Source organism: Bactrocera latifrons, unplaced genomic scaffold (genome assembly GCF_001853355.1).
Source record: "Bactrocera latifrons isolate USDA-ARS-PBARC rearing strain unplaced genomic scaffold, ASM185335v1 scaffold_159, whole genome shotgun sequence".
NCBI classification, from domain to species: Eukaryota; Metazoa; Arthropoda; class Insecta; order Diptera; family Tephritidae; genus Bactrocera; species Bactrocera latifrons.
Window position 1 is genome coordinate 34,127 of NW_017535063.1, and position 26,545 is coordinate 60,671.

Sequence of the window (26,545 nt, forward strand, 5' to 3'; positions counted from 1 at the left end):
AATGTTTTTCAGGGAAATTATTATAAAGGGGTCTCGGAGTATTTCTAATTTTTCTTGAAAAAACTTAGTCTTTTGAAAGTGCAAGAATTGCAAGAATGGCAGGAGGTAAAAAGTTCGTATTTGTACAAGAGAGGACGGAGATATGATAAAAAAAATTCTTGCATACCTTCAGGCAGTTTTTTTTATTATGTCTACGATTTGGCACCGAGAGAGAAAAAAGAGTTGTTTTGGTATAACTCTAAATAAACATGGTGTTAAAGACATTTTTTATTTTAGAAACTGTTCCGAAATTAAATGAATTCGTATAGAAATTTTGTAAGTATAGCTTTAGGGTGCTCAAATATTTCTATTTTTGCCATATTAGGTTTAAAAGCACTTTATAGGATTTAAATTGAACATTTCAAAGGCTCAAATAAAAAAAAAAAAAAATAATAATAATTATAATTAAAAAAGTCCTCAGAATAGTGTTATTATTTTTTTCAACCAAAAGGATAATTTGAGTACTCTTAGCTTATAAATAGTAAGTGTTTTGACCTATCGGGGGTGATTGGTGTACATACGAAATAAATAAAGTCTGACAAATGTCATGCCTACAAATTGTTTTTACGTAAAAAGATTTGCTAATATAATATATCCGTTTTATTATCCTTTCCTAATATCCGACTCTTTTAACCAAAAAAAGTGTTAAAAAATGCCGCGAAAAAAAATTCTATGGTATCTCTAATCTGCTGCTCGGTTGCTGCTTCTCTCTTCTCTTCTACTGCTTTCATCGAACTTATAACCAAATATTAAATAATAAGCAAAAACAACACAAACTACAAAAACTACAAAAACAAAAAATTACACAAATAATGACTGCAACTAAATAATAAACGAAAAAGTTCAGCATGCGCCAGAGCATGGCCAAAATGCTTAAATATGCACAGAAATGTGATGAACAGAACCTAAATTATTTCAAGGACAAATAATTAATTGACAATGTGACAACCAAACTGAGCGCTCCATTAGCGTGACTAACAAAACAAAACAAAAACGAAAAAAAAAAACAAATAAGAAGATAAAAAACGAGAAAACACAAAAAGCGCACAAGAAAATCATAAAACAAATACTAAGTGATAACCAACACAAAACCAACAACAAAAGCATAAAATAATAATAATTCAAAAACCCTTAAGCAAATTTTAGGTAAAATGCAATAAACCAATAACATTTAAGAATAGGTAAAAGCAAAAATATTTGGAAAACAAAGAAAAGCCACTGACGTTCATTGTCCTGGTCGACGCTGCTGCCGCTCTTGGTATTCGGCTCCGTGCCATCAATATAAACTTCGGTATTATCATCCTCTTCGTGCGTGCGACCGTCCTCATCATCCTCGTCATCGTCCTTGTTGTCCTCATCGTAAGTATCATCGAATTCATCCTCTTCATCGGCGTCCACCACGTGCTCGTCTCCGTCTTCGTCATGTGACGAGCTAAAGATCGCCTTGCGATCATTGCTGCCGCTGCTGCTGCCAGTGGTGGTAGTGGTGGACGATGCGGTGGTGCTGCTTGTGCTTGTGCCATTCTCCATCGCAGTGTTTGGTTCTTTGCCCAAATCGTTTTTGGGTTGATGTGGACGTTCAATGAGCACCTCGTGCTCATCATCGTCATCCACATCGCCGGTGTGATCATCGTCATCGTCGTCACGATCGCCATCGCCACTGCCGGCAAATGAGCCAGCGCCGCCCAGCTGCTGCTTGGCATCGTCATCATCGCCTTCGCCGAGATCGAAGTCTTCGTCGTCTGTGTGCGCAGCGCCGCCTGCAGGGTAGTGAGGTGCTGCGGGTAAGTGGGTTTGTTGGACTTGGTTGGGGTATAGGTATGAGCCGCGATTTTTGCCCGCCGTCGCAGAGCTTGTGGTGGTGGTGATGTGGGTGAGAGTGGGTGTATTTTGATTTGTGGTGGTGGTTAATGGAGACGTTTGTTTCGTCGTCGTGGCTGTTGATATGAACGATGGCAATGATATTGATTTGATTGCATTAATGTCTATTTAAAGTGTGTACATATGTATGTATGTTGGGAATTTCGATAAAATTTCGTTATTCAGTAGAAGGAAAGGTGGTGCAGTTTTGATTTATCCCGAAAGTATTGTTGTTTATTAACGGAACAGTTTTTTACAAAAAAAAAAATTTCAAAATCAAAAGTGTGTGAGTGAGAAGAGTGTGTAGGTGAAATTTTGATAGTGAATTGTGTGCAGAGTGAGTGAGTGAGTGAGTGAGTGAGTATGACAGTGAATATGAGAGATAATTTGCGTGAGCGTATAGAAGATATATGTTGAATGAACAGATGATAAATAAAGTCGATAATGAATGATATTGATTTATGTATGGTATGTGGTTGAATATAGACGAATTGACTATGAAAATGCTCTTATGATCTTTACCAATTGTATTGAGGCCAGTGTTGCTACCACTGTTGCCACCGATGATGCCTGAATTGCTGCCGCTATTACTGCCAATGATTGTGCCACTATTCGTTTGATGATGAGTTCTACTGGTGATGAGATCGTCGTTGTCGTCGGTGGTCAAAACTGTATTATGTTTACCCGATTGTGTGTGTATATTGTTTCCGCGATGCGATGGCTGTAGATCGGTGGAAGAGTCTTCGTCATCTGGACCAAAACCGGAACCGGAATAATCGGGATCCTTGTCTAAATCATCGTGCAGCTAAAATAAGACAGAAAGGATATAGAAAATTCTTAGTACTATGAATGATTTATATATGAAAATTGATAAAACGAAATTTATCGATATTTTATAATCATTTATTACCAGAAAATTTGCATAAAATTTCGAAACATAGTAACACGGTAATAGAAATTACTTTGCCGGGCTCGAGTTATCGCTAGTTTTACCGTTAGGCAAGTAATTTCGGTAAATCATGACGATATCGGCAGAAATTTTGGTCGAAAACGAAAAGTAATTAGGTATTAAACAACCATTACTCATTTAAATAATACAATATATAAGTGAAATCTCGATAATTTGTAATCGAATAAATTATCGATAAGTTTTGTAATACAAATAAGCAGATAGCAACGAGCGCGGTTTAGAAACGAGTTATAATACATCGAGTTTTTAAAGAAGATTATCGATAAATAATGAAATATAAATTTAAATATGAAATTCCGAATAATCTCTATTATTCATTTAAACAAATTTTACTTTGCTATCGATAAATATAATTTTGATAAATTGTAATCGAATAAGTTATCGAAAAGTTTTTTTTTGATACAATTAAAGATATAGCAACGAGCGCTACTTTAGAAATGAGTTTTCTTACATACATTTTTAAACGAAGATGATTACATGCATATTTAAACAAGGGATAACGATAAATCATGAGAAAAAATTTAAATCGAAAATGCGGAATATTTAATATGTGAATTATTCGCTATTCATTTACAGAATTTGTCTACGGATATAAATAAGTAAAGTTCCGATAATGTGTAATCGAATAAATTATCGATAACTTTTCTAAAATATTTAAACGAGTAGCAACGAGCGCTTCTTTCAAATGAAGCATATTGTATCAATTGTTTAAAAGGCGATTATTATATATTTAGTCAAGTGATATCGATAAATTCTAAGCTATATTAAAATGAGTTTTAAAATGTAAAGCAGCTTTTCTCAATATTGTTTGGTCTTTGAGTCCCTATTAATAATATGGAGTCTCTGTAAAATTTCAAAAATATTCGAATACAGTTAAAGTAACAACTCTGTTTTTAAATGATTTAAGAACAATTAGATAATATCTTTAAAATCAATTAACTGTGTTTATCAAAAGTGTTTTGATTTGGAATTAAACTAATAAGGCTGCATGAAACTTGTTTCGTTATCGATATATTCTTAAAATCGATAACGTGTTGTTATAGAACTCGATGTGATTCCTTATTGAACTAATAAAAGTTTGGAAAATTTACAGAATGAAATTTGTTGATGTAATTTTGAATGTTAAACTGTAATATTCGATAAAATTTGAAAAGTATGCATTCCGAACAGATAAAGACATATCGAAGGGTGCTTTTTCCATTTTTAATCTTTGGTAGTTTTTTTATTTTATCGTAAAAAATAATCATCAAAATTAGGTGTTCGAATTTTATCGATTTATCGATATACCAAAATTTTTAAATCTTCGGAAATCAACTTCTGGAGAGTTTTCTTTTAGAGTTTAATTAATTATATTTGTAAACCCACAAAATTTTTCGATGAAATGATATCAACAAATTATCGAAAAACCAATTAATCGATTAACCCATACCAAACATAAATGGATATTTAAAAATATTTAAATTTTCGTTAGCTATCTTTTGGTCAAAAATGGAGAATGGATATTTGTAAACTCACAAAATTGATCGATTAGCCGATGTTAAAAAATTATCCAAAAAAATATTAAAAGTTTACTTAAATTTACTTCAAAAACATTTAGATCAAAACCTATGGCAAAATGTCGTTTTTTAATCAATTAATCGATAGCTTTGCGATACAGTAACAACGAAAAAGCTCTTTCTCGGAATTATTAAAGTTTTACGTGATTAATTAATTAATTTATTTTCACTAGTCATTTACTGAACAACAACTGTTACCAAGAAAGTTTCAACCCACCAACTTCTTAGCAACCACAAACTTAACTGTGCCACCACTTCTGCAGAACACTTGCGGTTTGGCCCAACTCCTTATGGCACATATTTATCCTAGCGCTAGAAAGGGTCAACACAAATGAAGCTTAGATAACACACGCTGCCACAGGCTTCGCAAATGCTTCAAGGCAATAGTGGAACGAATAACGGCAACCATGACACGTCTCCGTCTAACCGCAATTTATGTGTCCCCGAAGTGTCAGTGTGCCATTGTGGCACTGTGCTGGTGCGTGGCGCAAAGCGTTTGCGTGGCAATAATGCAATCGCATTTCTATTTACGCGTGAAGCTTTTACTCTGCCGCTAATATAATGCGATCGCTAATATATATTTATGCGGTCGGTACATGCCTTTATTCGGTATAAGTATATCTGAATTTATGGCCGGCAAATGGTTTGGGTCGTCAGCGCGTTAAAGCAAATTTATGTTGGCCGTTATGCGTGCTCTTGTGCGTGCAAATGTCGTTGACGCGTGCAAAACTTTTACGCTTACAGCAGAAAATTGCAAAAGTTTTGTGCGCTTTTCTTTACTTTGCTCTAAGTTGTGGTGGTTACGTCGCATATCCGGTGCCATTCGCACGCAGGAAGTGGACTTGGAAGTGGAACGTAATTGAATTTAATTACAATTTTGCATTAAGCAATGTCTAATGCAGTTTTATTGCAGTATTGGAAGAAGTAGCTACATTAGAAGCGATTGCATATGCTTAGTGTTGTGTATTGGAAGCCGCAATAAGTATTTAGTAGACACACCCAGATTTGTGGCATAGTACTGTAGACAATATTAAAGTAAATTTATGACAGGAATAGAAAGTCGTTACTAAAGGAATGTACAAATTTTTCAAAGCGTCTGTACGATAGCTGCTACCTTTCTAACTGTGAACGTTTTCTGCTATCGGATGTCACTTATCGATAGCATAATTTGCTGGCGGACTTTCAAACCGCAGCACTTCGGAAAGCTTATACTAGACTTTGCTAATTTTTCATTTTTATTGGATGATACTATACTTTGGTGCTTTTGAGCAGTGGCAGTATAATTTCTTTTAGAATTTCTGTGTTCTCATTGAATACTGTTTCAATAATTGCTGGGTTTCGAAGTCTTCTGGAATTTGTAGCCAAAGGTACACAGACATTCTTAGGCTACAAATTTCCTGAATTCTTCGAAACTCAATTGCTATGTTCCAATATTTCAATACTTTTTTTAATAACTTTGATTCGATTCAACTATTAGTATATGAATGTACATAATAACTGATCAAAATTCATAAAGAACTATTTCGATAATTCAAGAGGGTGCGAAACTGTTTGGATAATCTGCTCTCTGCTCGGACAGTATCTAGTTATTTACTGCACTTTCTAGATAATAGAAAATTCTAAAAACAACATGAAGGAAGACACGTCTTCAGAAGCAATGTCTATGACCCAAAGATCTTCTTTGTTCTTTGATTGCGAAAGTTAAGTGTGAAACTTTTGGAAATTTCTTATTTATAGTTACAATTGCCCTAGTTAGCACTCGAGTTCCAAAATTATATATTAAAATTTAGGAAAAATATCGATGAAACATCAAACAAATATTTAATATATTTGATATTGAGTAGTATCCCAGTGGCTCCTAAACTACCCAAAAGTCTTACAAGAAATATGGTAACCATGTACTTAGATACCACAATAGTTTTGGAAAAAGTCGCTGGGTTTAAATCCCATTAATTATTTGGAAATTTCAGCCCTTTTCAGCAAAGGAAATTGTACTCCCTAGCGAACGATGTGATGAAAATCGATTGCATTTGACTTGTACGAGGTAACGTCTTGTGTATGCTTATGTGTATATGGAGATCGATATAACTGTCCTTAGACACCAGCTAAGACTGACCAGCTCAGACCTTCGACCTCTTCAACTGATGAAAATATTAAAAAAAAAGTGAAATATATGGTGATTAAAAATCGACAAGCAAGTGTTAAAGAGATGGATAGAGATCTCTCGTGAGTCCGTTCAAATAATTTTGGTGAATATTTTGGGTACGAAACGTGTTCTTGCTCGTCTCCTCCCGATAAAGCTGAGTTTTTCTGACTTCAAAGCCAAAAACGCAATGAATACCATGGATAAACCACCGTATTCACGAGATTTTGCTCCATGTCATTTTTTCTTGTTCCCCAAACTAAAATTGACGATCTGTGGAACCCGTTTTCAGTTGATCAAAGAGATACAACAAAATTCACTGAAGGATCTGAAGGCCATCTCAAAAAGAACTTTTCAAAAAGTGATTCGAGGACTGGACATAAGTGTATTACATATGTGGAGGGTTACTTTGAAGGCGACGAATTGACTATTGATGAATACATAATTATTTTACGTTTTATTTATTGCCGAATAATTTTTTGTCGCAACGTATATCCCTGATATCGAGTAGCTTTTTGTGAAGCTCGAGCAGGATAACTCAAAACCGGACGGACGCAGCTCGTCACGCTGATCATTTACATATCCTTTATAGCAGTGTTTCCCAAAGTGGGCGACAACGCCCCCTTGTGAGCACCGCAGGTGTCAAGGGGGGCGGTAAGAGACCCAGAGAGAAAATGTGGGCGTTGTGTAGAGGCCTGGGGGGTTATTTGTAATTTTATTTAGCTTGGAGGCCTCTTAGACAACGACTACATGAGTTCTCGACTCTCAACAACAACTTGTGAACATCAACTAATATAATTTAAAAGATTGCTTAAACTCGGTTCTATATTTCTTTCCACGTAGTTAATATATCTGTCCTATTTTATTGAATATAGAAAAAATGAAAATCATGTCAATCGGTCGCTCCGTTTCATAACGGCGATAGAATTTATAGAATACTAACTGTCAAACGTATTGCTATTGCCATTGCTAAATCTGAATGTGGGCATTTGCTATCATAATATAATCATTTGCGCAAAGGTGTAGGGTAGGCAGGTTCGAGCTGATGTAGCGCACGTTTTGAGCTTTTGAACTCCTTAAATCGTTTATGTGGAAAATAAAAAAAGGATAAATATCTTTTTTCTTACAAATGTATTTCTGGGAAAAATAAGATAATATGAAAAGGATAAAGATCCTTTTTTACAAATGTATTTCCAGGGAAAATAAGAATTCATATTTTTGGACTACTATATAATATTTGTGCTCAGCATTTCTATATAAACAATGTAATATTTATTTTATATTCAGTACTCGCGAAGCTAAACGTATTTCTCAAAGAAAACAATGTTGGAAGTAAAAAAGAAGGGACGGCAATACTGTGCGGAATACATTAAATTCAGATTCATTGAAAATCCCACAAACCCATCCTTGCCTTTGTGTTTTCTATGTCTAAAAACATTTTCGAATGAAGCCTTCAAGACTGCAAGATCATTTGAATAAAATGCACCCAGATAAGAGAGACAAGAATGTAGCATATTTTCAAGACCTACACAGCCAAGGGTAGCAAAACTATTTTCGGCGACTGCTAAGCAAGATGACGACGTACTTTGAGCTTCGTACAATATCTCTTTGTTAATTGCTCAAAAAGGCAAACCACATAACATCGGAGAAGGGTTAATATTGCCAGCAATAAATGAAGCAATGACTACCGTGCTTCATAAACCGGCCGCAGATATTATCCTCATTGAAGAATCATTGTGCGATCACCTGAGGACAAGCCAATTCTCAATTCAGCTCGATGAGTCCACTTTACCAACTAAGGAAGCATTGTTGTTGTCTTACGTTAGGTTTACTAAAGATGAGAAAATATGTGAAGAAATATTATTTGCTAGAAATTTAGAGACCGATACAAAATTGGTGAAAGTGAAAAACTATTTCAATCACTGCAATATGTCATCAAAGCAGTCAATAAAATCTGCAACAGCTCCTTGAATGATAGATTATTTCATCAGCTTTGTGTTACTAATGACGATGATTTCAATAGTTTGTTGTTTCATACTAAAGATTGTTGGCTATTAAGAGCCAATTACCTGACTCGATTCTACAACCTGTTCGACTCTGTTAAAGAGTTCTTGGAAACTAAAGATATCGAATTTCAACGACATGTATGTATGTATGAATTGTTCAACGACATGAATCTCCAACTGCAAATCGATAAACTAAATTTAATGTAAACAAAAAACGTCGTTGCTGCTTTCGCAGCCAAACTGCTTCTGCACAAAAAGAATCTGGGCAGACGTGAGTTTCACAATTTTCCGAATTTATCAGTATTATGCAGTAACGACGAATTGTTTGCCTATTGCCAACGTTTGGAAAACCTCCACATTGACTCCACCCAACGATACCAGGATATTTTGAAATTGGAAATACCAGACTGGGTGTTGGATCCGTTTTCAAATGTCAACACAGCAATGTCACCACAGCTGGAAGAAGAACTTATAGAATTGTATACAAACGAGGAAATAAAAATCAAGTTCAAAAATGGTTACCAAGAATTTTGGCTACAAAAACTGACCTCGCAATTATACCCTGGATTGTAGTCAATCGTTCAACGATTCTAGATAGCATTCCCATGGTCCTATTTGTGTGAATGTGGATTTAGTGCTGTGACAACACTGCTTACTAAAAACAGAAATCGTTTGCTTGTTACCGAACGTGGCGACTTGCGACTGTTCTTGAGTAAATTGGAACCTGATATTAACAAAATTATCAAACCGCCACAGATTCATCCTTCACAGTAGTTTTTATATATGGATCGATTATTTTAGTTTAATTTTTAATAAAAGATTCTATGTTTTAATACTATAAAGTTGCGTTTCAATAATCATTCTTATTGGCAGGTGGAGCCCGTAAGAGTTAACTTGAGACTTAAGCGCCGTTGTATGTTACCTACTGCGCTCAGGTTTCAAGTTGCTGGTTATAGTAAAAGTTTCGTATAGAATTCTCCGTTAATATACATATATAGGTCACAATAATTAATTTGAAGTTATAGTGGTTTTTAAATAGGTGAAAAAATGGGGGCGCTAAAAAAATATTTATTCTCAAAGTGGGCGGTAGACAAAATAAGTTTGGAAACCAATGCTTTATAGGGTCTCCGACATTTCTTTCTGGTTATAACACATTTCTTGGCAAACCCAATATACTCTGCTTAGGATATAAAGTATTTGCCTTCCTAAGTGAACACAGACCGGTTTCTTCGCATTATCGAAGTGTTGTGAAATGTTTGTTTGAAATGCAATTAAAAAGCCGTGCATAACCGGTTTGTTTATAATTAAAGGATAAGTGTGATTTTACTAAAAATTTTTCTTAATGTGATTTACATTTTTTCCAAGCACTGAAGCATCGCTTATAAAATTAATAAAAATCTCTTTTTTTTTTTTTTGTAAATCCTCTTTATTACATTTTTCAACATATGGCATGCGGCAACATGCCGTTATATTACATTTTAGCGCTCACTTAGTAAATTTAGCTTAATTTCCGGTATTTCTCGCGTGCAGTGTAATAATGTTGACAAGTTCTGTTTTCAATTTCTCTTCAACATTTATTATTTGCAACAATTGTTGCATGCTGTTACACGCCATAAGCAGCTACTCACAAAGTGCCAGCGGCGACTTACGCCGGAGGCATTTTGAACAAAGCAAGTTCCCAAAGTTTGTGTGTAGGTAAAATGAAAATTAAAATAGTTCAAATGGAAATAATTGTATACATAGTTGTATATGTGTATATAAGTATATATAAATATAGGTACAAAACAATTCAAATATATAAAGCATGAATACTTAAAATTAGCTGCAAAAAAGTGTCAGCTTCATATAGGAGTGTGTCTCGCATAGCTCCCTGGCTAACCCACTTTACGCCGCATTACAGTTTTCTATTTTTAGAAAAACATTTTGCTTACATTTTACTACATGTTTTGAAATTTAGCAATTTTCTTCCGCACCACAAGTTGCATGCGAGTTGGCAATTGCTCAAGTGCTTGCTGTTTATGCGTGCCACAACGGCCCAAGTGGCGGGCAATTGCCTGGCGCTCATTAGCAATTTTTTACAGTTTGGTTTTATTTGAGAGAAGTTTTGTGCCGGAACCTACAAACAGCCGTACTTGTGATCATATACACATACTTTTATATTTGAATGTGAGCAAGAATTCCACAAAATTAGAAGTGAGTTTGAATGCGGCCCACTCAATGTAGAGTTTTTCTTTTGAGGACCAGAGAGGGGGCAATAAACATGCACTAGTTTGTAATAGTTTTTATGCGAGAAAAAGTTGTGCAGCTTCACTTTTGTTGTTTGAGTGCGAAAGTGAGTTCAAGTAAGTTGCTTAGGGGAGTTGGAGTTTGAGTACTAATTTGAGTGTTAGTTGGAGTTTGCATTTGAAATCAAATTAAGTAGAGTTAAAGTTTGAGTATGCCTTTCGTTTATTTTTTTAAATTAAGTTTTAAAGTGAGTGAGAGTTTTGAAGTGAATAAGAGATTAGAGTAACATTTGAGTGAGTTCGAATATTAACTCGAATTCGGGATGTGTTTGAGTTGCTTTAGCTTTGGCTTCGGAATTTGAGTACATATGAGTGAGTACACTTCGAGTTGAATTAGCAATTTGAGTTTGATTTTAAATTCAATTTTTTTTCCAGTGTTGAATTAGGGCTTTATTTCCAACTTGAGTGTGAGTTGTATTACAATTTAGGCATGAGTATTAGTTGGGTTTTGAGTTATTTTTTGAGTTAGAATTTTATTTTTGAGAGTTATTTTGAAAATTTTTTTGAGTTATTTTTTCAGTGCGCTGGCTCATATGAGTTATTATAAGTTTTTCCCTTTAACCGTTTCTGAGTAAATGTTTTAAATGTATTCTCATTCAAGGTTATACTAATAATATTTTGGCAAAATTAGTGTAAAATTTCGAGTGGAACTCACTTGTTTTCAATATATTTGAGTTATGTTGAAAATTCCTTTAAGTTATTCTGAAGTATTTTTGAAGTCAGTGGTTCATATAAGTTTAAAATTTACTCTGAGTTATTCTGATTTCTTGATTCTAACCAAAAATTTAAAAAAGAAATGAATATATATTAATTCAGCTAAATATCGTCCTATAACCCTCAATCGTCACTTATGACCTACGGCTTGCAAACAGTTAGCCACAGCTTAATTCACAGCCTTTAAGGCAGTCATCAATTTTTTATGGCAGCCACAATTTTTTCTGACGAGCCCAACAATATCGTTTAATTACAAAAACAAGAACAAGAACAACAAATATATTGACGCTAAAAGTCGAACAACCAACTTTAATTGCTGTATAAATCACATTAATTGCACGGACTTCGCACAGCAGCAGCAACAGTAAGAGTAACGAGGGAGCTCGGGTGGCAACTTGAAAGTCCAAAATATTTGCAATAACGAGGTCAGGCCATAACCAAACTGTCTAAATAATATTAGATGTACAAGCAACAAAAATATTTACGAGTTTTCGTGCTTAACAAGATTTACGCAAGGATGCCAGATTGCAAGGAAGTTTTTTTTTTATTTATTTTACTTTTGTGATTTGATTTATTTGCGTTAGTTTGGAGCTTGGTTCAAAATTTTTTTGTTGTGTTTTCTTTGTAATTTTTTCTTTACTTGCTTGGTTTTTAGGGCATGTTAGAGCATTTTAGTTTGGAAAGAAGCGTTGTTTTGTTCGCTCTTCTAAAAACAATTTCATTTCAAAAATGCCAAAATGTATTTAATAAATTTTGCTACAAGCCAGCTTGAACTAAAACTAAATTTGCTGTAGTTTTTTCACAGCCCTTTTGTTGAAGTTTAATTATAATTCAGAGCTGATATTTAATACAGCCAAATTTATAGTTTCCAATGTTATTTTACCGCTAATGTTAACTTTTCGGAATATTTTAGAAAACTTTTTTATTACATTTTTTTGCTTACATTAGACTCATTTAAAGTTTTGGAAGCTGTTTGTAACCAATTTTGGGTTAGAAAAATTATTATTTTTTATTAAAAAATATTTTCACTCTTTTACGAATTGTTTTTTATATTTTGTCCTTATAGAACTGTCATCAGAGCACATAATTTTCACGTGCATGTCAAACATATGCCTAACAAGCCAAAAAGAAAGAATGCTTTATATAACACTAATTTTCAATTAATTAACACGAGCTTGCTGCAAATACTTTTGTCCAGCAAAACAAACAAAAAATAAAAATTACAAAAAAAAAATAAAAATTTGCACACCTTCTACCAATTCAAAAATATTAATTCTGTAACAGAAAAAATAATTGAATAATTGAAAGCGGGCTTCGGGTAATAAAAAAACTATACTTTACATAAAAATATAGTCAGTAAATTTAACAAAGGAATTTTTTCGTTATTTTTGTCATATCATATGACAGAGAGCCAAGTGTTTTTGCGCGTAAATAGTTACTATTGTATATACTAAATAAAGAAACAGTGTGCAAATATTTCAATAACAATACAAATTTCCTTTCTTGTTGGATTTAATATTAAAAACAGGTGTTTTTACAAAGTATTGATATCAAGATTTTTATGCAATTTATTTATATTTCTAAATTTGCTGTGCATTAAAAAAACATTCTGAATGAGCGAAATATTAGTCTCTAAAATCACTTTGGGACACGGTTTCTCATTTAAATAAACGTTTCACACAAAGACAGAAAATGTAGTAAAACTTGAAGTAAAATTTCCATAGGTCATAAAAAAATTTCCTAAAAAATGTCCCAAAAAAATTCCCCCAAAAAAATTCCCAAAAAAATTCCCAAAAGAAATCCTAAACATTTCGCAAAATTTTTCAAGTTTCGAAGTATATAAATGTTAAATAAATTTAATTTAAAAAATCACACTTAGTAAAGTAAATATCCTTTATTCAAACGACTTTGGAAGGCAATCTTTTAATTGGAATGTATAAAAACTGTTTAAAAAATTATACAACAAGAGATTCCATAACGTTTCAAATTTAATATTTTACGACACAAATTTCCTAAAAAAGGTCTTAAAAAATGTCCCACAATTTTTTCAATTTAAGTAATTTATGTTAAGTGTATTATAAAATTTTATACTTAGAAAAGAAATATCCTTTCTTGAAATGTGGGTATCTTTCAATATTAATTTTCTATAAATTATGAAAAAATTTCCCAAAGAATGTCCCAAAATTTTTTCAAGTTTATAAATTTATACTAAGTTAGTGCAATAATATTGTGAAATTATAAAAACTGCCTACATAAAATATTTCCCAAGAAAATATTCCGAACTTTTATTTATTTAAGAAGCTTATACTAAAAGAGTTTAATATGAAAATGCTCTCTTAGGAGAAAAGTTTCTTTTTTATATTAACAAAAAAAAAATTCTTAAAAAATGTCCAAAAAAATGCCTCAAACTTTCTAAATTTAGACTAAATGAATTTAAGCGAAAATTCATAGTTAGAAAGAATTTTTTTGAAATTTAAAATTCTTTATTTTATAAATTATGAAAAAAATTTTATAAAAAATGTCCCATAAATTTTCGCATAAATATTCAAATATTTATAAAATTTCGAAATACATATTAAACCATTTTAATATTAAGTCCTGAAAGTATTCGATGCAGTAACTGCCGGGGCATGCAAAGGGAGAAAAAAATGTTTTCTTTTGTCAAAAAATAAGGAGTTAATGATAGATATGTTTTCAAAGGTACTCAACGGTAAAAGTGTGCCAAAAATTTAAATGCACTGATGGTTTTTTTCAACAAACTAAATACTAAAAAAAAATTTTTTTTTGAAAGATATAATTTTTTAGACTTTTAAAAATTATAAAAAAGTCTTGTACAGCTTCTAGCATTCAAAAATATGCCGATGGTTGCCTCAATAAAAAAAAAAATATGTTAAAAATCTGCATCAAAACAGTAACTCCATTAAAAGGAAGAGAGAACATTTACATTTTGACGCAATTTTTTAGTTTCAGCCAGAAATTTGAACTTTCCACGCCGACAAACTTAAGTGAGCAGAAATGCAGAAACTGAAGTGAATATAGTGAGAAGAAAAAGTGTACGAAACCGAGTAAGGGCTTAAAAATATGTTCGGAAATATTTCGAAATACAAACAAGAACAAAATTTATGCAAAATATGAGTGAGCGAACGAATGAGGGTAAATTTGCGAAACCAAAACGTGAGTGACATTTAACGCAGTTTGAAATTTGCACCTTTTATGGGGGACAAACATTTCAAAAATTCCCTTTTTTTTGGCAAGCGTTGCGCAAAACTTGAAAGCAGAGCATGCTGTATATTTATGTTTGTTTTACAATGCCGGGGTGTACGAAGAGTATTGCACCGAAAATAGAAATTTCCATGCAAATTTAATTTGGCAACGACGAACACTTAAAATATGCCAAATTTAGCTACAACCATTGAAAGCGCAGGGATTGAAGTGGAGTGCGAGACTGGGTGTGCTTGAAAAAAATGGAAAAAGAGAAACACAGTTAGTGGTAAGTGGAAACGCGACGGTGTGGCATTTTGCTGTCATTATGCCGCCTCAAAGTCGACCGAGCGAGAAAGTGGAAAAATAACTGTACATTTTATATCAACACGTTGGCAGCGGCGGCGTTTGTCGGCTGACAAAGCCGTAGCTGTCACGTGCTGATTGGGGTTGACTGTGTCAAAAGTCGTCGTTATGTTAAATTTTTAATTTTGTGGTCTGAATTCGAAGATTTGAGTGTGGAATTTGACAAGCCAAACCTTTTTGAACTGTCAAAATAAGTGACCAAACTTTAAGGTAAAATTTTGGGTAAAAACTAAAGTTGTGGTATTGAAAAATTAGAACTGCAAAATTTACCAGATTATGACGTAAATTAGAAATGAATATATTTTTATTAACACTAAGTAGTGAAACAGCAATTAAGTCTTAGAAAAAACCTGTAAAAATTATTTTATTTATTTTATTATTTTTCACTAACTTCTTTAGGCTAGGCACATAGGCCCCACTGAAGCATTGACAGCAGAAAAAAAATTCAATATGATCACAAGAGCGCTTAAAGTATGTTAAATTTAATTATCGTGAGTATAGTGGAATAAAATGACCCACTGTGTCCACAGCCAAGGCTTAAACCTGCTTTGTTCACACAAAACTAAAATTAAAAATTTTTTTAGAAAAAAAAAATTAAAAAATTGTAACCCAAATATGCTGCCGTCAACTCCTCACCACGCACCTATGCATTCATGCAACCTCAAAACTCTTGTATAAAAACAACTTTCGGAACTTTGGTTTACTGGCCTTTGGCTCAATCATTTTGCCGCTGGCCTGTCAAACCATTTACCAAATTTTTTGCCTTACCTAAAAAATTTTCCCATCAACTATGACACTAAGCCTTTGGCACTGCAGGCTTTCACCATGTTTGCGCCCTCCACAACTGCCAGTCGGCTTTTCCGACCCCTCTCGCCACTACCACACGCCGCCGGTTATTGGTCGCTTTGCCAAGCTTAATGGCGTTGCTGCCTGAATGACGTCATTAAAATTCATACATGACCTATTTGGAGCGCAAGCCTAGTGCACAAGTTTTCCTTACCACTGGCAGATTTGCAAATGAGCAACAGCAACAACAAAAACATCAACTGAAAAGAATGCGCAGGCAAATGGCAAAAGCCCAAAAATCAAAATTTCACAGAAGAAGTTGGCAAGTTGGAGCGAGCGAGTGGCTCATAAAAGGCCGGTGGGTAGCTGCAGTGCAAGCAACTGACGCAGATAAAATTCGCAATTTTCCGACTCGGTCGGGCAGTGCGCCTATCTAAGTACACACTTATATATGTATATACACATGCACACAATAGTGTCCGTCCATACAAAATTAGCTGCAAAAATGTTTCATTAGAAAACGTGAAATTTATGCACACAGGCATCTCTCACATCACACATCTCACAGCCATTCTGTGACAGCTGCCTTTGCATAACATTCTTATTTTTCTATTAAAGTCAGACATGTGTTTGTGTGTGTATGAGTGTGTATCACTGTTTTGCAAATTAAATTATTGCCAGCTGCCAGCGAAAATCTTTATTAAATTGTTCTACTTTGGAGTTGGTTGAGTTGTGGTGTTGTTGAATGTTTAAAATATTTTTTAATTAATTTTAAATAACGGTTAGCAGTTATGTGTTGACCCGCACATGTATCTATTTAAATATGTGTATATATTTACACATTTCTACAAAAGGCAAAAGTAATGAAGGATATGCGGCGGCTCACTTTGTTGAAACGGATATTGAATTAAGTTTTTTTGTTTGTTTGTTCCGTTATGATAGTCAGAGTTCCGTTAGGGATCGGGCAAACTTTAAAAAAATGTGGCTTAACAAAGGAAATCAAAATTGAAAGCAATTAAAAGACTGCCAGAGGCTGTAATATATAGTAGGATGGTAATTAATAGCTTGAAGGTTCTGGGCTAAATTTGTGGTAGTGTGGATATGCAAAACGAAAAATTGTCAAACACAACAAAAAAGGAAAAAAAAAAACAAGAAATACTCTGATTCGCTAATAAGCCATGTATAGATAAGTTTTTTTCTAAGTTTTAGCTAAAGAATATAATTTATTGGAAATTAAATCCTAGAAATTTTCATAAAAGAATTATTTTTATGTTTGAAGTTGACAACCCTAAATCTTTTTTTTAAATAACCAAAACTTAATCATAAAAGTGATGTGAAAATCTTAGAACCACTTTCAGTTGTTGACAAACTTTAAAAAATGTTAAGCAAAAATTAAGTTTATATTTTATATCGGCAACTCTGATAAAAAATATCTTTACAAAATCATAAAATTAATAACTAAAACCAATGTAACTGTGTGCCAAACTAATTAGGATAGAACTATTAATTTTAGAAATACTACTTAGTAAATAATTTTAATTTTTGAAGGTGGCAACTCTTAAACGGATATAACAGAAATTAAAAACCAAGAAACGCAATCACCTAACGCGGATATAAACATTTTAAAATTAAATTAAGTTACTGACAAAAGTTTTAGCAACCAATTTATGTATATCGCAATTTGGCAACTCTAATAAATATTTTTAAAAAATTCAAAAAACTAACTATTAAAAAAGTAAGCGACTCCTTAAAAACTAATTGAGATTAAAAAAGATAAAATTAAAAAATATAACTAAATAAATTATTTTTATAATTTAGGGTGGCAACTCTTAAATTGGAAAAAGAAAAATTAAAGAAAGAAACAACTTACACGAATGTAAGTGCTTCAAAACTAAATTAAGTTGTTTATATATATTTTAGAAACCTTTATAATTGTATACCAATTTGGAAACACTAAAAAAATATTATTCAAAACAAAATGCAATAAACTAATAACTCAGTTTCGCAGCTCCTCAAGGCTACCTGAGGTAGTTGTCTTAATTTTTAAAATGTTGCTGAAAAAAGTACTATTATATATTAAGGTATCAACTCTTCAATAAATTGATTATATAATATATTTTTTAAACCAAATCACTATGAACTGTAATCCATATGCATATGTGAGTACTGAACAACTCAATTAAGTTGGAATAAGTTTTAGAAACCATGCTTTATTTCAAATTGGCTACCCTAAAAGAAAATACCTTTAAAAATTACAACAAAAAAAAAAAAAAAATAACTAATACCTAAAAGGCATGTCAGTCTTTTAAAACTCATGAAGTGTGGCAACTCTTAAGGCACATATTGCAATCAATTATTTAAAAAGGAAAACAATAAGAACCTTAATGGATGTTAATTTTTCAAATTTGATATACATTTTTTTGATACAAATTTTAGAATCTATTATTTTTATTTTTTCCGTTGGCAAGCCTAAAACACAAATTTTTTAAATTCTTGAAATTAATGTTTATAAAGTAATATTATTAAAAAATATATATCTGAAAAATATGGAACCTCTAGTAAATATCTCGCACATTAAAAAAAAATTAATTATAATTTAAGATAAAATTTCCAAAATATCCATCAAACTTAATTTTTTATCAAGCAGAGTTGCCAACTGTATCAAATTATTATTCAATAAAATAGTTGGGTTATACAACATATCGTATTCCAATTAATATTGAAGAGATTACAAAATTTTTACAATCGAAAATAATTTGGAAAGAGTTGAAAATTTTTTTTAAATTTAWTWWWWWWTTTAATAAATTTAAATAATTCAAATTTTTTTGTCTGGGGAGAATTATCAATTTTTCTAACTTTATTTTTACCTTTAATTAATTTAAAAAATTAATTTTTTTTTGTTTTCAAAATCTCTATTATTGATATTGTATATTGATGGTCTAAAAGTTATACACATTTTAAGCAAAATTTTTTCCAAAAAAGTCACAGTTATGTACTTAAAAGTTTTTTTTTCTATATGTGGCAACCATTTTTATACTCTCGCAACAAATTTGCTAAAGAGAGTATTATAGTTTTGTTCACAACGGTTGTTTGTAAGTTCTAAAACTAAAAGAGTTAGATATAGGGTTATGTATACCAAAGTGATCAGGGTGACGAGTAGAGTTGAAATCCGGATGTCTGTCTGTCCGTCTGTCCGTGCAAGCTGTAACTTGAGTAAAAATTGAGATATCATGATSAAACTTGGTACACGTGTTTCTCGGCTCCATAAGAAGGTTAAGTTCGAAGATGGGCAAAATCGGCTCTCTGCCACGCCTACAAAATGGCGAAAACCGAAAACCTATAAAGTGTCATAACTAAGCCATAAATAAAGATATTAAAGTGAAATTTGGCACAAAGGGGGCATATTTGAACGTAATTTGTTTGGAAAAGTGGGCGTGGCCCCGCCCCCTACTAAGCATTTTGTACATATCTCGGAAACTACTATAGATATGTCAACCAAACTCTATAGGCTCGTTTTCTTCAGGCATTTCCATTTACAGTTCAAAAAGGGAAGAAATCGGATAATAACCACGCCCACCTCCCATACAAAGGTTATGTTGAAAATCACTAAAAGTGCGTTAACCGACTAACAAAAAACGTCAGAAACACTAAATTTTACGGAAGAAATGGCAGAGGGAAGCTACACCCAGGCTTTTTTTTTTTTAATTTAAAATGGGCGTTGCGTCGCCCACTTATAGACCAAAAACCATATCTCAGGAACTGCTCAACCGATTTCAATAAAATTCGGTATGTAATACTTTCTTAACACCCTGATGACATGTACGAAATATGGGTGAAATCGGTTCACAACCACGCCTTCTTCCAATATAACGCTATTTTGAATTCCATCTGATGCCTTCTCTGTATAATATATCTGTTAGGAACCAAAGATGATAGCGGAATAAAACTTTACACAAATACGGTATTTGATGCGAGAGTATAAAATGTTCGGTCACACCCGAACTTAGCCCTTCCTTACTTGTTTTAAACATATTTTTAAATTTATTGTTGGGAAGTTTTTTTTTTTTAGTTTATGTTTAGAAAATAATAGCATCGAAATTTCCTTACGTACTATGCTTTATTAGCAATTACCAAATGAATATTTAAAACTACCAATTTTCCAACATCTAGCAATGAAGTTAGAAAAATTGCAAAATAATAGCATTACAGTTGTATACGTGCATTAATTTACTGCGTCTGGGAATCAATTTCTAATAACATGGTTCAGTTAATATTTTTAAATGGCTGGCAACGCTGCTTTGGTAAGAGAAATAAGTATTATTTCGTATTGCAATTGGATTTGAATCGGATTATTGAAGTGTTCGCTTAGTTAAGTTAAAATTACTTTGCACTGAAAACATTTAGGTTATGAGATTTTTAAAAACCATGGTGACATTTAAAGTCAAGTAATTCAGTGTTATCAACACATACATAAGTTTCAGTGGAAAGTGAAATAAACCATGACTGTATACTCTCTCATTTAATAACTACTTTTTAATTCCTCTTCATTACTCAAATACCTTAGCTGAAGTTCTAGTAAACTCTCTTTCCTTCATATTCTTCTCCACATACAGTTTCTTGAACAATACTGCTAACCCATATCTATGCTCCCAATTTCAACACTTCCGTTTCACAAAATCAATACATTTCCAATTTAATATTTTTTCCTGTCATCTGCGGCTGTTGAACAGTCTCATAACCGTAAATGCACGAATATACCGTAAGCATAAAAATAAACCAGAGTTAAAAATTCAATTTCACTAAATAAATAATTTCTCTGTTTTTATTTTGTTTCGCAATTTTTCCAATTTTTCGTCAGCTGCTCATTGCCTTGCGTTGCCTGGCAAATAATGTAATTTCGGTGGCACTATTTGGAAACTATGGCAGTTAGTTGGTTGATTTTCACAACTTTGCGGTTGCGGCTGGCCTGTAAGAGGATTCGGCCGCACCACTGTTGGCTGACTGCTTTGACTGACGCACACACATTCAACAGCAACAGTGGTTGAGTAAGTTGGCTAGCGGCACATTTGGTAGTTAAAATGAAATCGCAATCGAAATCGAAGTGAAATACGCTGTTGCATAAAAGATGCGCTTTTTATTGAATATCCTTAATGCCAGCTGAGCCTCGCTTTCAATATGCCTCCATGGAAGCGGTTGGGAGAGGGTTGATGGTGTGGGAGAGAGCATATATTTCAACTGAGCCAACAATTTGCTGATAAAATGAAAGAAAGAAATCAAACGGTTCAAATGCCGATATTTGCTGGGATTTCGCTGTACAATTGACTGCTGCTTATTGCTTTCTCGCTTTCTCTTGCTCGCTACTTCTCCCCGCGTCATTGCCTTCCACAATTTGCAGCAGTTTGTCCATCAGTTATCTGCACTCCACGCAAAAGCCTCTTTGCCTCAGTTGCGGCGTTCGTGCACGGGGAGCAACTGAGCCTTCTACAAGCAAAACAAATTAAAAACTTTTTCCATTTCCTGCAAATGCAGTCAAAGGCAGCAGCAAATAAGCAGCGCATTTTCCGTCAATGCAACTCTCTAACGGCACTACTCTACTTATGTAACTGTGGCTACAAAAGCTGAGTGGGACGTCAGCGATAACAGCGACCGACAGCTATGACGGGAAGCACATCGACGAGAAGATCACTCGACTCGATTCAGTGAATACCAAAGTTAAATTAGGAAAATTGTTCGCAACAAGCTTTTAACCACGCACTCACTCACGCGGCTGAACGGCGGCAGATGTAGCAGTTTGTAAGGCGCAGTTGAGGCGTATACACGCGCACGCACTAAGCTGCCATGTAGGAAATCGCAAGTGAGTTAGGGATATTTATATTTAAGAAGTGGGGATATTTCGTTAAAGTGAATATCAAATTAATTAAAACGATTTTTCGTAAACTTTTTGGCAGGGAAATTTATACCGTTTTTTACTAAAAAATTTTAACTATCTGTTGGCATTATTTATTATATTATTTTGAGTGGAAATAATTTATTTTAAAAACTTAAAAAAAGGGACATTTTTGTATGACAGGGAAATTTTATTCCTGAACCTTTTTTTATATAATATTTTATATAATATAATATAATGTAAATAAAATTCGAGAATACAATTTTTCTGCCATTAAAAAAYTTTCCTTTCTTAAATTTTTAAAATAAGAACTTTTGATTCAAAATAATTTTATAATAATGAGATAGTAAACCGTTTTAATAAAAACCGTTTAATAAAAAAAATAAATTTCCTTGCCAAAAAAAGTTAACGAAAAATTGTTTCACACTAGGATCTTGTTAGTTAACTTTAATGTCAGATTGTTATATAGCACTTTAGTGCTGATAGTGACGCTGCAAAGTCTGCTCAATTCGCGAAAAGTGCAGGCATCCTAAAGGATGACTACTACTCATGGACCTAGCGACTGACATCGCAAGGGATCAAAATTGGTCTATGCTTGTCTTATTGGCCTACCAGATTAACCTAACCTAGCCTCTGCAAAGATGTCCTACAGTTCCCTAAAACTTATGCTTGTGAACTCAGATAGAACCACGTAGAGCGATTACATGAACTTCGTAGAAAAATAATTCTCACAGAGCTAAAACTCTCAAGAAGAGTGTTTTACGATATCTTTTATTTTCTTTCTAGTCGATATGTCTCCTTTTATGCTTTATTTTGAGATCTCCATATCATTATTTCTTACTTTTTCCACATCTTCGATTCAACGCCAATAAGAGAGGTGGTAAACAACACACTTGAGGTAAGTGAGACATAAGACATAAGGGCTGAAGTGCTAGAAGCATCCTCTCCCCTTACCAGTTTAATTTCCTACAGGGTACTAACAAAGCCAACCGCATGCTTTGTTATTGGCTACAACTTCTCTGCGGTGAGCAAACCAAAGAGCACACACCCAGCTACAAACGCTGCTCAGTTCAATCCAGATTCTGTTGAAATGAGGTCGCTATGGGCTGCGTGCGTGCCACAGCTTTTTAAGACAGGAAGAGATGACAGTGAATTCGCCAAAGGCTACTTAAAAGTGGCACTACAATTAGATGCGCTCACACTGAAGATTACTTTGAAATCGATTGAGAATCGTTAGTGAATTGCTTGCGAAATGTTGTTATTGAAACGCCAGTTGATTGCGAACGACCGTTTCGGCACTCACCTACTCAAAGCTAACAATTTAAAGGCCTCTACGGGTAAATAGTTGGTATAAGCCCGCCGGCTAAGCCAACACAGCCAGCTTGGCGTATTGTTCACACAAGAAACACACAGAGTCACAAATTGCATTCAAAGGCGCTCAGCAGCAGAGCATGGCCATTAGCGACAGCACACATCTTCTCCTCGCTGCGCACTCTCCCTCTAGAGCGCGCCATGATGCGCGTTTAGTTAGTCACCGTTTAAGTGTTTCTTCGTCGCATGTTGGCGAACTTGTCAAAGGCACACACACAAAATTTATTGATGTCATCGTTAAGCAAAAGTTTTCACCACAACTGTGGTGAGTGCTCGGCTGCATGGGCGAAAGAGTAGAGCGGCAGAAGTGAGTGGCCATTTGGGCCAGTGGGTAACTGCAAGAGATTTTGAGTTATTGAAAGCAATTTATATGAAGGAAATGTGAACATGAAAATGATTTGTTGGCGATAAAGCCGGTAAAGCCAGCGATAGACAAAATTGAAAAGAAGCTATGAGTATGTGTGTGTGTTTGGATTGCATGCGGCACGGAAATATATTATATGAAAAGACTAAATTTTGTGATTGAAATATGTGACAACAGGCGCGCTAAGACTCGTTTTGCCGGATTAAGTGGTTATAAGGAGGATACTGGAATAAAGCTAATAATGGAAGCAGTAAGACAAATCCATTATTTTTCGAACATATAGCTTTAGTAATCTGTAGGAGGATGGAGTCATGTGTAGAAGTTCACACAAGTGAGGAAAGTTCTCTGATCGCCATTCACTTGGGAGTGGCTAGAAAAGATTATTTTATATATGACTCAAGCAGCTCACGACTTCCGGTCTTTGACCAAGTATCCTCTGGGTAGCCTAAGAACATCCGTTTGAAGGCAGCCTAAGGTGAGAAGGCGAAATATCCCCTACATAGGGTTATGCGCTGGGTTTGGGAACCGCCACGAAAAAAAACACTAACAATGAAAAATTATCAATGGCCTCAGATGAGAAAAATAATAGACGCCAACAGTTTTTCTTAGATAAAAGTAAAATACAACGAACAGAAAAAGCGGTGGTGGTCATATTGCGATGAGGCGCCGCAAATGTTGAGCTACTTGTTTGGTGCTATTTGATAATTGGCAGGAAATTTTTACCTATGCGCTACTCTTGGTTTGGGTCTCTTGTGTCACTGTTTGAACCGTTTTAAAGAAGCAATCGCATTGAAACGGCCGGCTATGGCCAATGGAAGAGAATTAGTGCTCCAGCAGGACAATACCAGGACACACAAATCTATAGTTGAAAGCTCTGAGGGCTTGTTAAGGAGCTCTTTATGGATAAACCTTATAGTTTGAACTAATATCAAGCAATTATTGCCTGTTCATTATAGGGCAAATAATTTTGATGGTGAAAGCTTATCTTAGTTTTTTGTCAATAGAGATGAGGGTTTCTGCGAAACTATCTTTAAAATGGCAACACAACTATAATCAGATCTTCTAACTATACTACGTTAAACTTTTAATAAAAAAAAAAAATCCCCTTTACTAGAGCTTATACAAAACCAGAATTTGATATCTAATGAAATGAATAATATTTTTAGAGTTAAGAAAACTTGTTTATTGAAACTTTTTGCTAAATTAGTATTTTTGACGTCTCTAACATTTTTTATATCGAAATTAGTTTTCGAAAATATTTGGAAAACTCTTCAACTTAAATAAAACTTCTACCTCTACCTATTCCTCATAATGTCAACTGGCCTGGAAAATTGTCTAAATTTGACGTTTATTAAGTGATAATACACGGTTGCCAATTTTCAGTAGTTCATTTGCATGAATTAAGCAAATTTTGGTGTACGCTTGTTTTACGGCTTCTCACGTTGACTCTCATTCGAAATAAGGGCATAGGAATCTTACGGTATATTTATACTTGTATATGTTGTACGTTACGCATGCAAACCGACTACTTAAAAAAAGGCAACAGTGCAACATTAGTTGTCAAACGTAAATTTCAGAAAGTTGTTTAAGACTAGCTGACCTTACAATGAATATGCTGGAGTCTTCCTTTAGGTTATACTCAATATACACCAAAATTATATCACATTATTTTGATATAATGTTGAAATCGTTAAAAAATAATCTTATAAAGTAAAATTATGTAATTGTGTAGTACTCTGCTCTTGAGCCAATAGAACAAATTTCATAAACAATAATATTTTCACCTATTTTTTCGATAGTAAAAATAAGTCCGCTCAGAGCTTGCTTAAAAATATAGTAAGAATTGTAATTAAAAACAGAATCTATTCGTTTGGCTTATTGGCTGTGCTGAAAGAAGACGCAGAAATCCCTGGTAAGTTAGACTCTATCAAAGAAATAAGATAGGCTGGAGAATGTATTGACATATTTATAGACAGCTTTCTGAACAACAGCACTTCTACATTTATTTTCGTCAAGGTAAAATTATTGATTTTTTCAATGACATTAAATTCGTTGAAATATAAAGGACAGAGTAAAGGCAATCATCGCTTCTACAACATAAAAGAAAGCACTCTCCACCCTTCCACTACTCAGTCGAAATATTTTATATGCTTGTACCAGTGAGTAGCGCTTTCAAAATGCGCTCCAAGTGTTTGCTGACGCTTCAACATTAAGCAGGGGAATTAAAATTACAAGGCACTTAATTTAATCCCAAGTGATCCTTATTTAGCGTGAAAATGTTAAAACGAGTCGACGAGCACAAATGCCAAAGGCAGCAAAGAAATTGCCAAATAAAGATACTAACAGTATGAGAGAGAGAGGTCGCAGGAGTGGAAGTGAAATACAACACAACAAAGCGGGGAAGAAAGTAAGGCAGAAATAGAAATATTTTGTACTTGTCGTGCACAAAAGGCAAAGCTTAATAAATTGCCAATACGAGTTAACAACGCTGAGTAGTGCTTTCCTCTCGGCTGCTAAAGTCCCACAGCACCCTTTTGGCAATTATTTGCCATTTATAGTATTTGTGCATGACTTTCTGCTAGTGCGGAGCCTTAGAGGAAAGGACATGACAATAAATATTTTGTCGATTACTAGCCTAACACACTATTGCCACACACGCTGGACGCAGTGGAAATGGAGCAGGCAACTCAACATACAAGAGCTGTCCTTAAGGCTCCACTTTAATGTGTATGTGTTTTTTTTGTTTGTCTTTTATCCAGCTGAGTTTAGTGCCTTCTTCTTGTAAGTCGTTTCTCTCATTGATTGCTTCTTCATTTCAGTTGAGTTGCTTGTATCTTTGCCTTTTATCTTTCGTCCTTGCCACTGGACTCTGCTCTAATTGTAGCACTCCTTTATTGCACAATAGCAGAATGAGCGACATCGATGGCGAGCGAAGAAATAAATGAGAAAATAGCGAGCTAATACCCTGGTATTGAATTTCGCTTAGCACGTAGTGGC

General features: G+C 33.9%; 1 protein-coding gene across 4 annotated transcripts in view; it reads right to left on the bottom strand.

The window, feature by feature from the left end:
• The window catches only part of LOC108966337 (syndecan), a 471,998-nt gene that overhangs the window by 33,834 nt on the left and 411,619 nt on the right, over positions 1-26,545 (bottom strand). For 2 of the 4 annotated variants that reach the window (XM_018929188.1, XM_018929187.1), the window contains exons 4-5: positions 2,422-2,704; positions 1,263-1,976 (exon numbers count right to left, since the gene is read on the bottom strand). In XM_018929188.1, the coding sequence (XP_018784733.1) occupies positions 1,263-1,976; positions 2,422-2,704 (997 nt within the window). The remainder of the gene's footprint in view (positions 1-1,262; positions 1,977-2,421; positions 2,705-26,545) is intronic. The other 2 variants (XM_018929189.1, XM_018929190.1) reach the window with 2 other exon arrangements.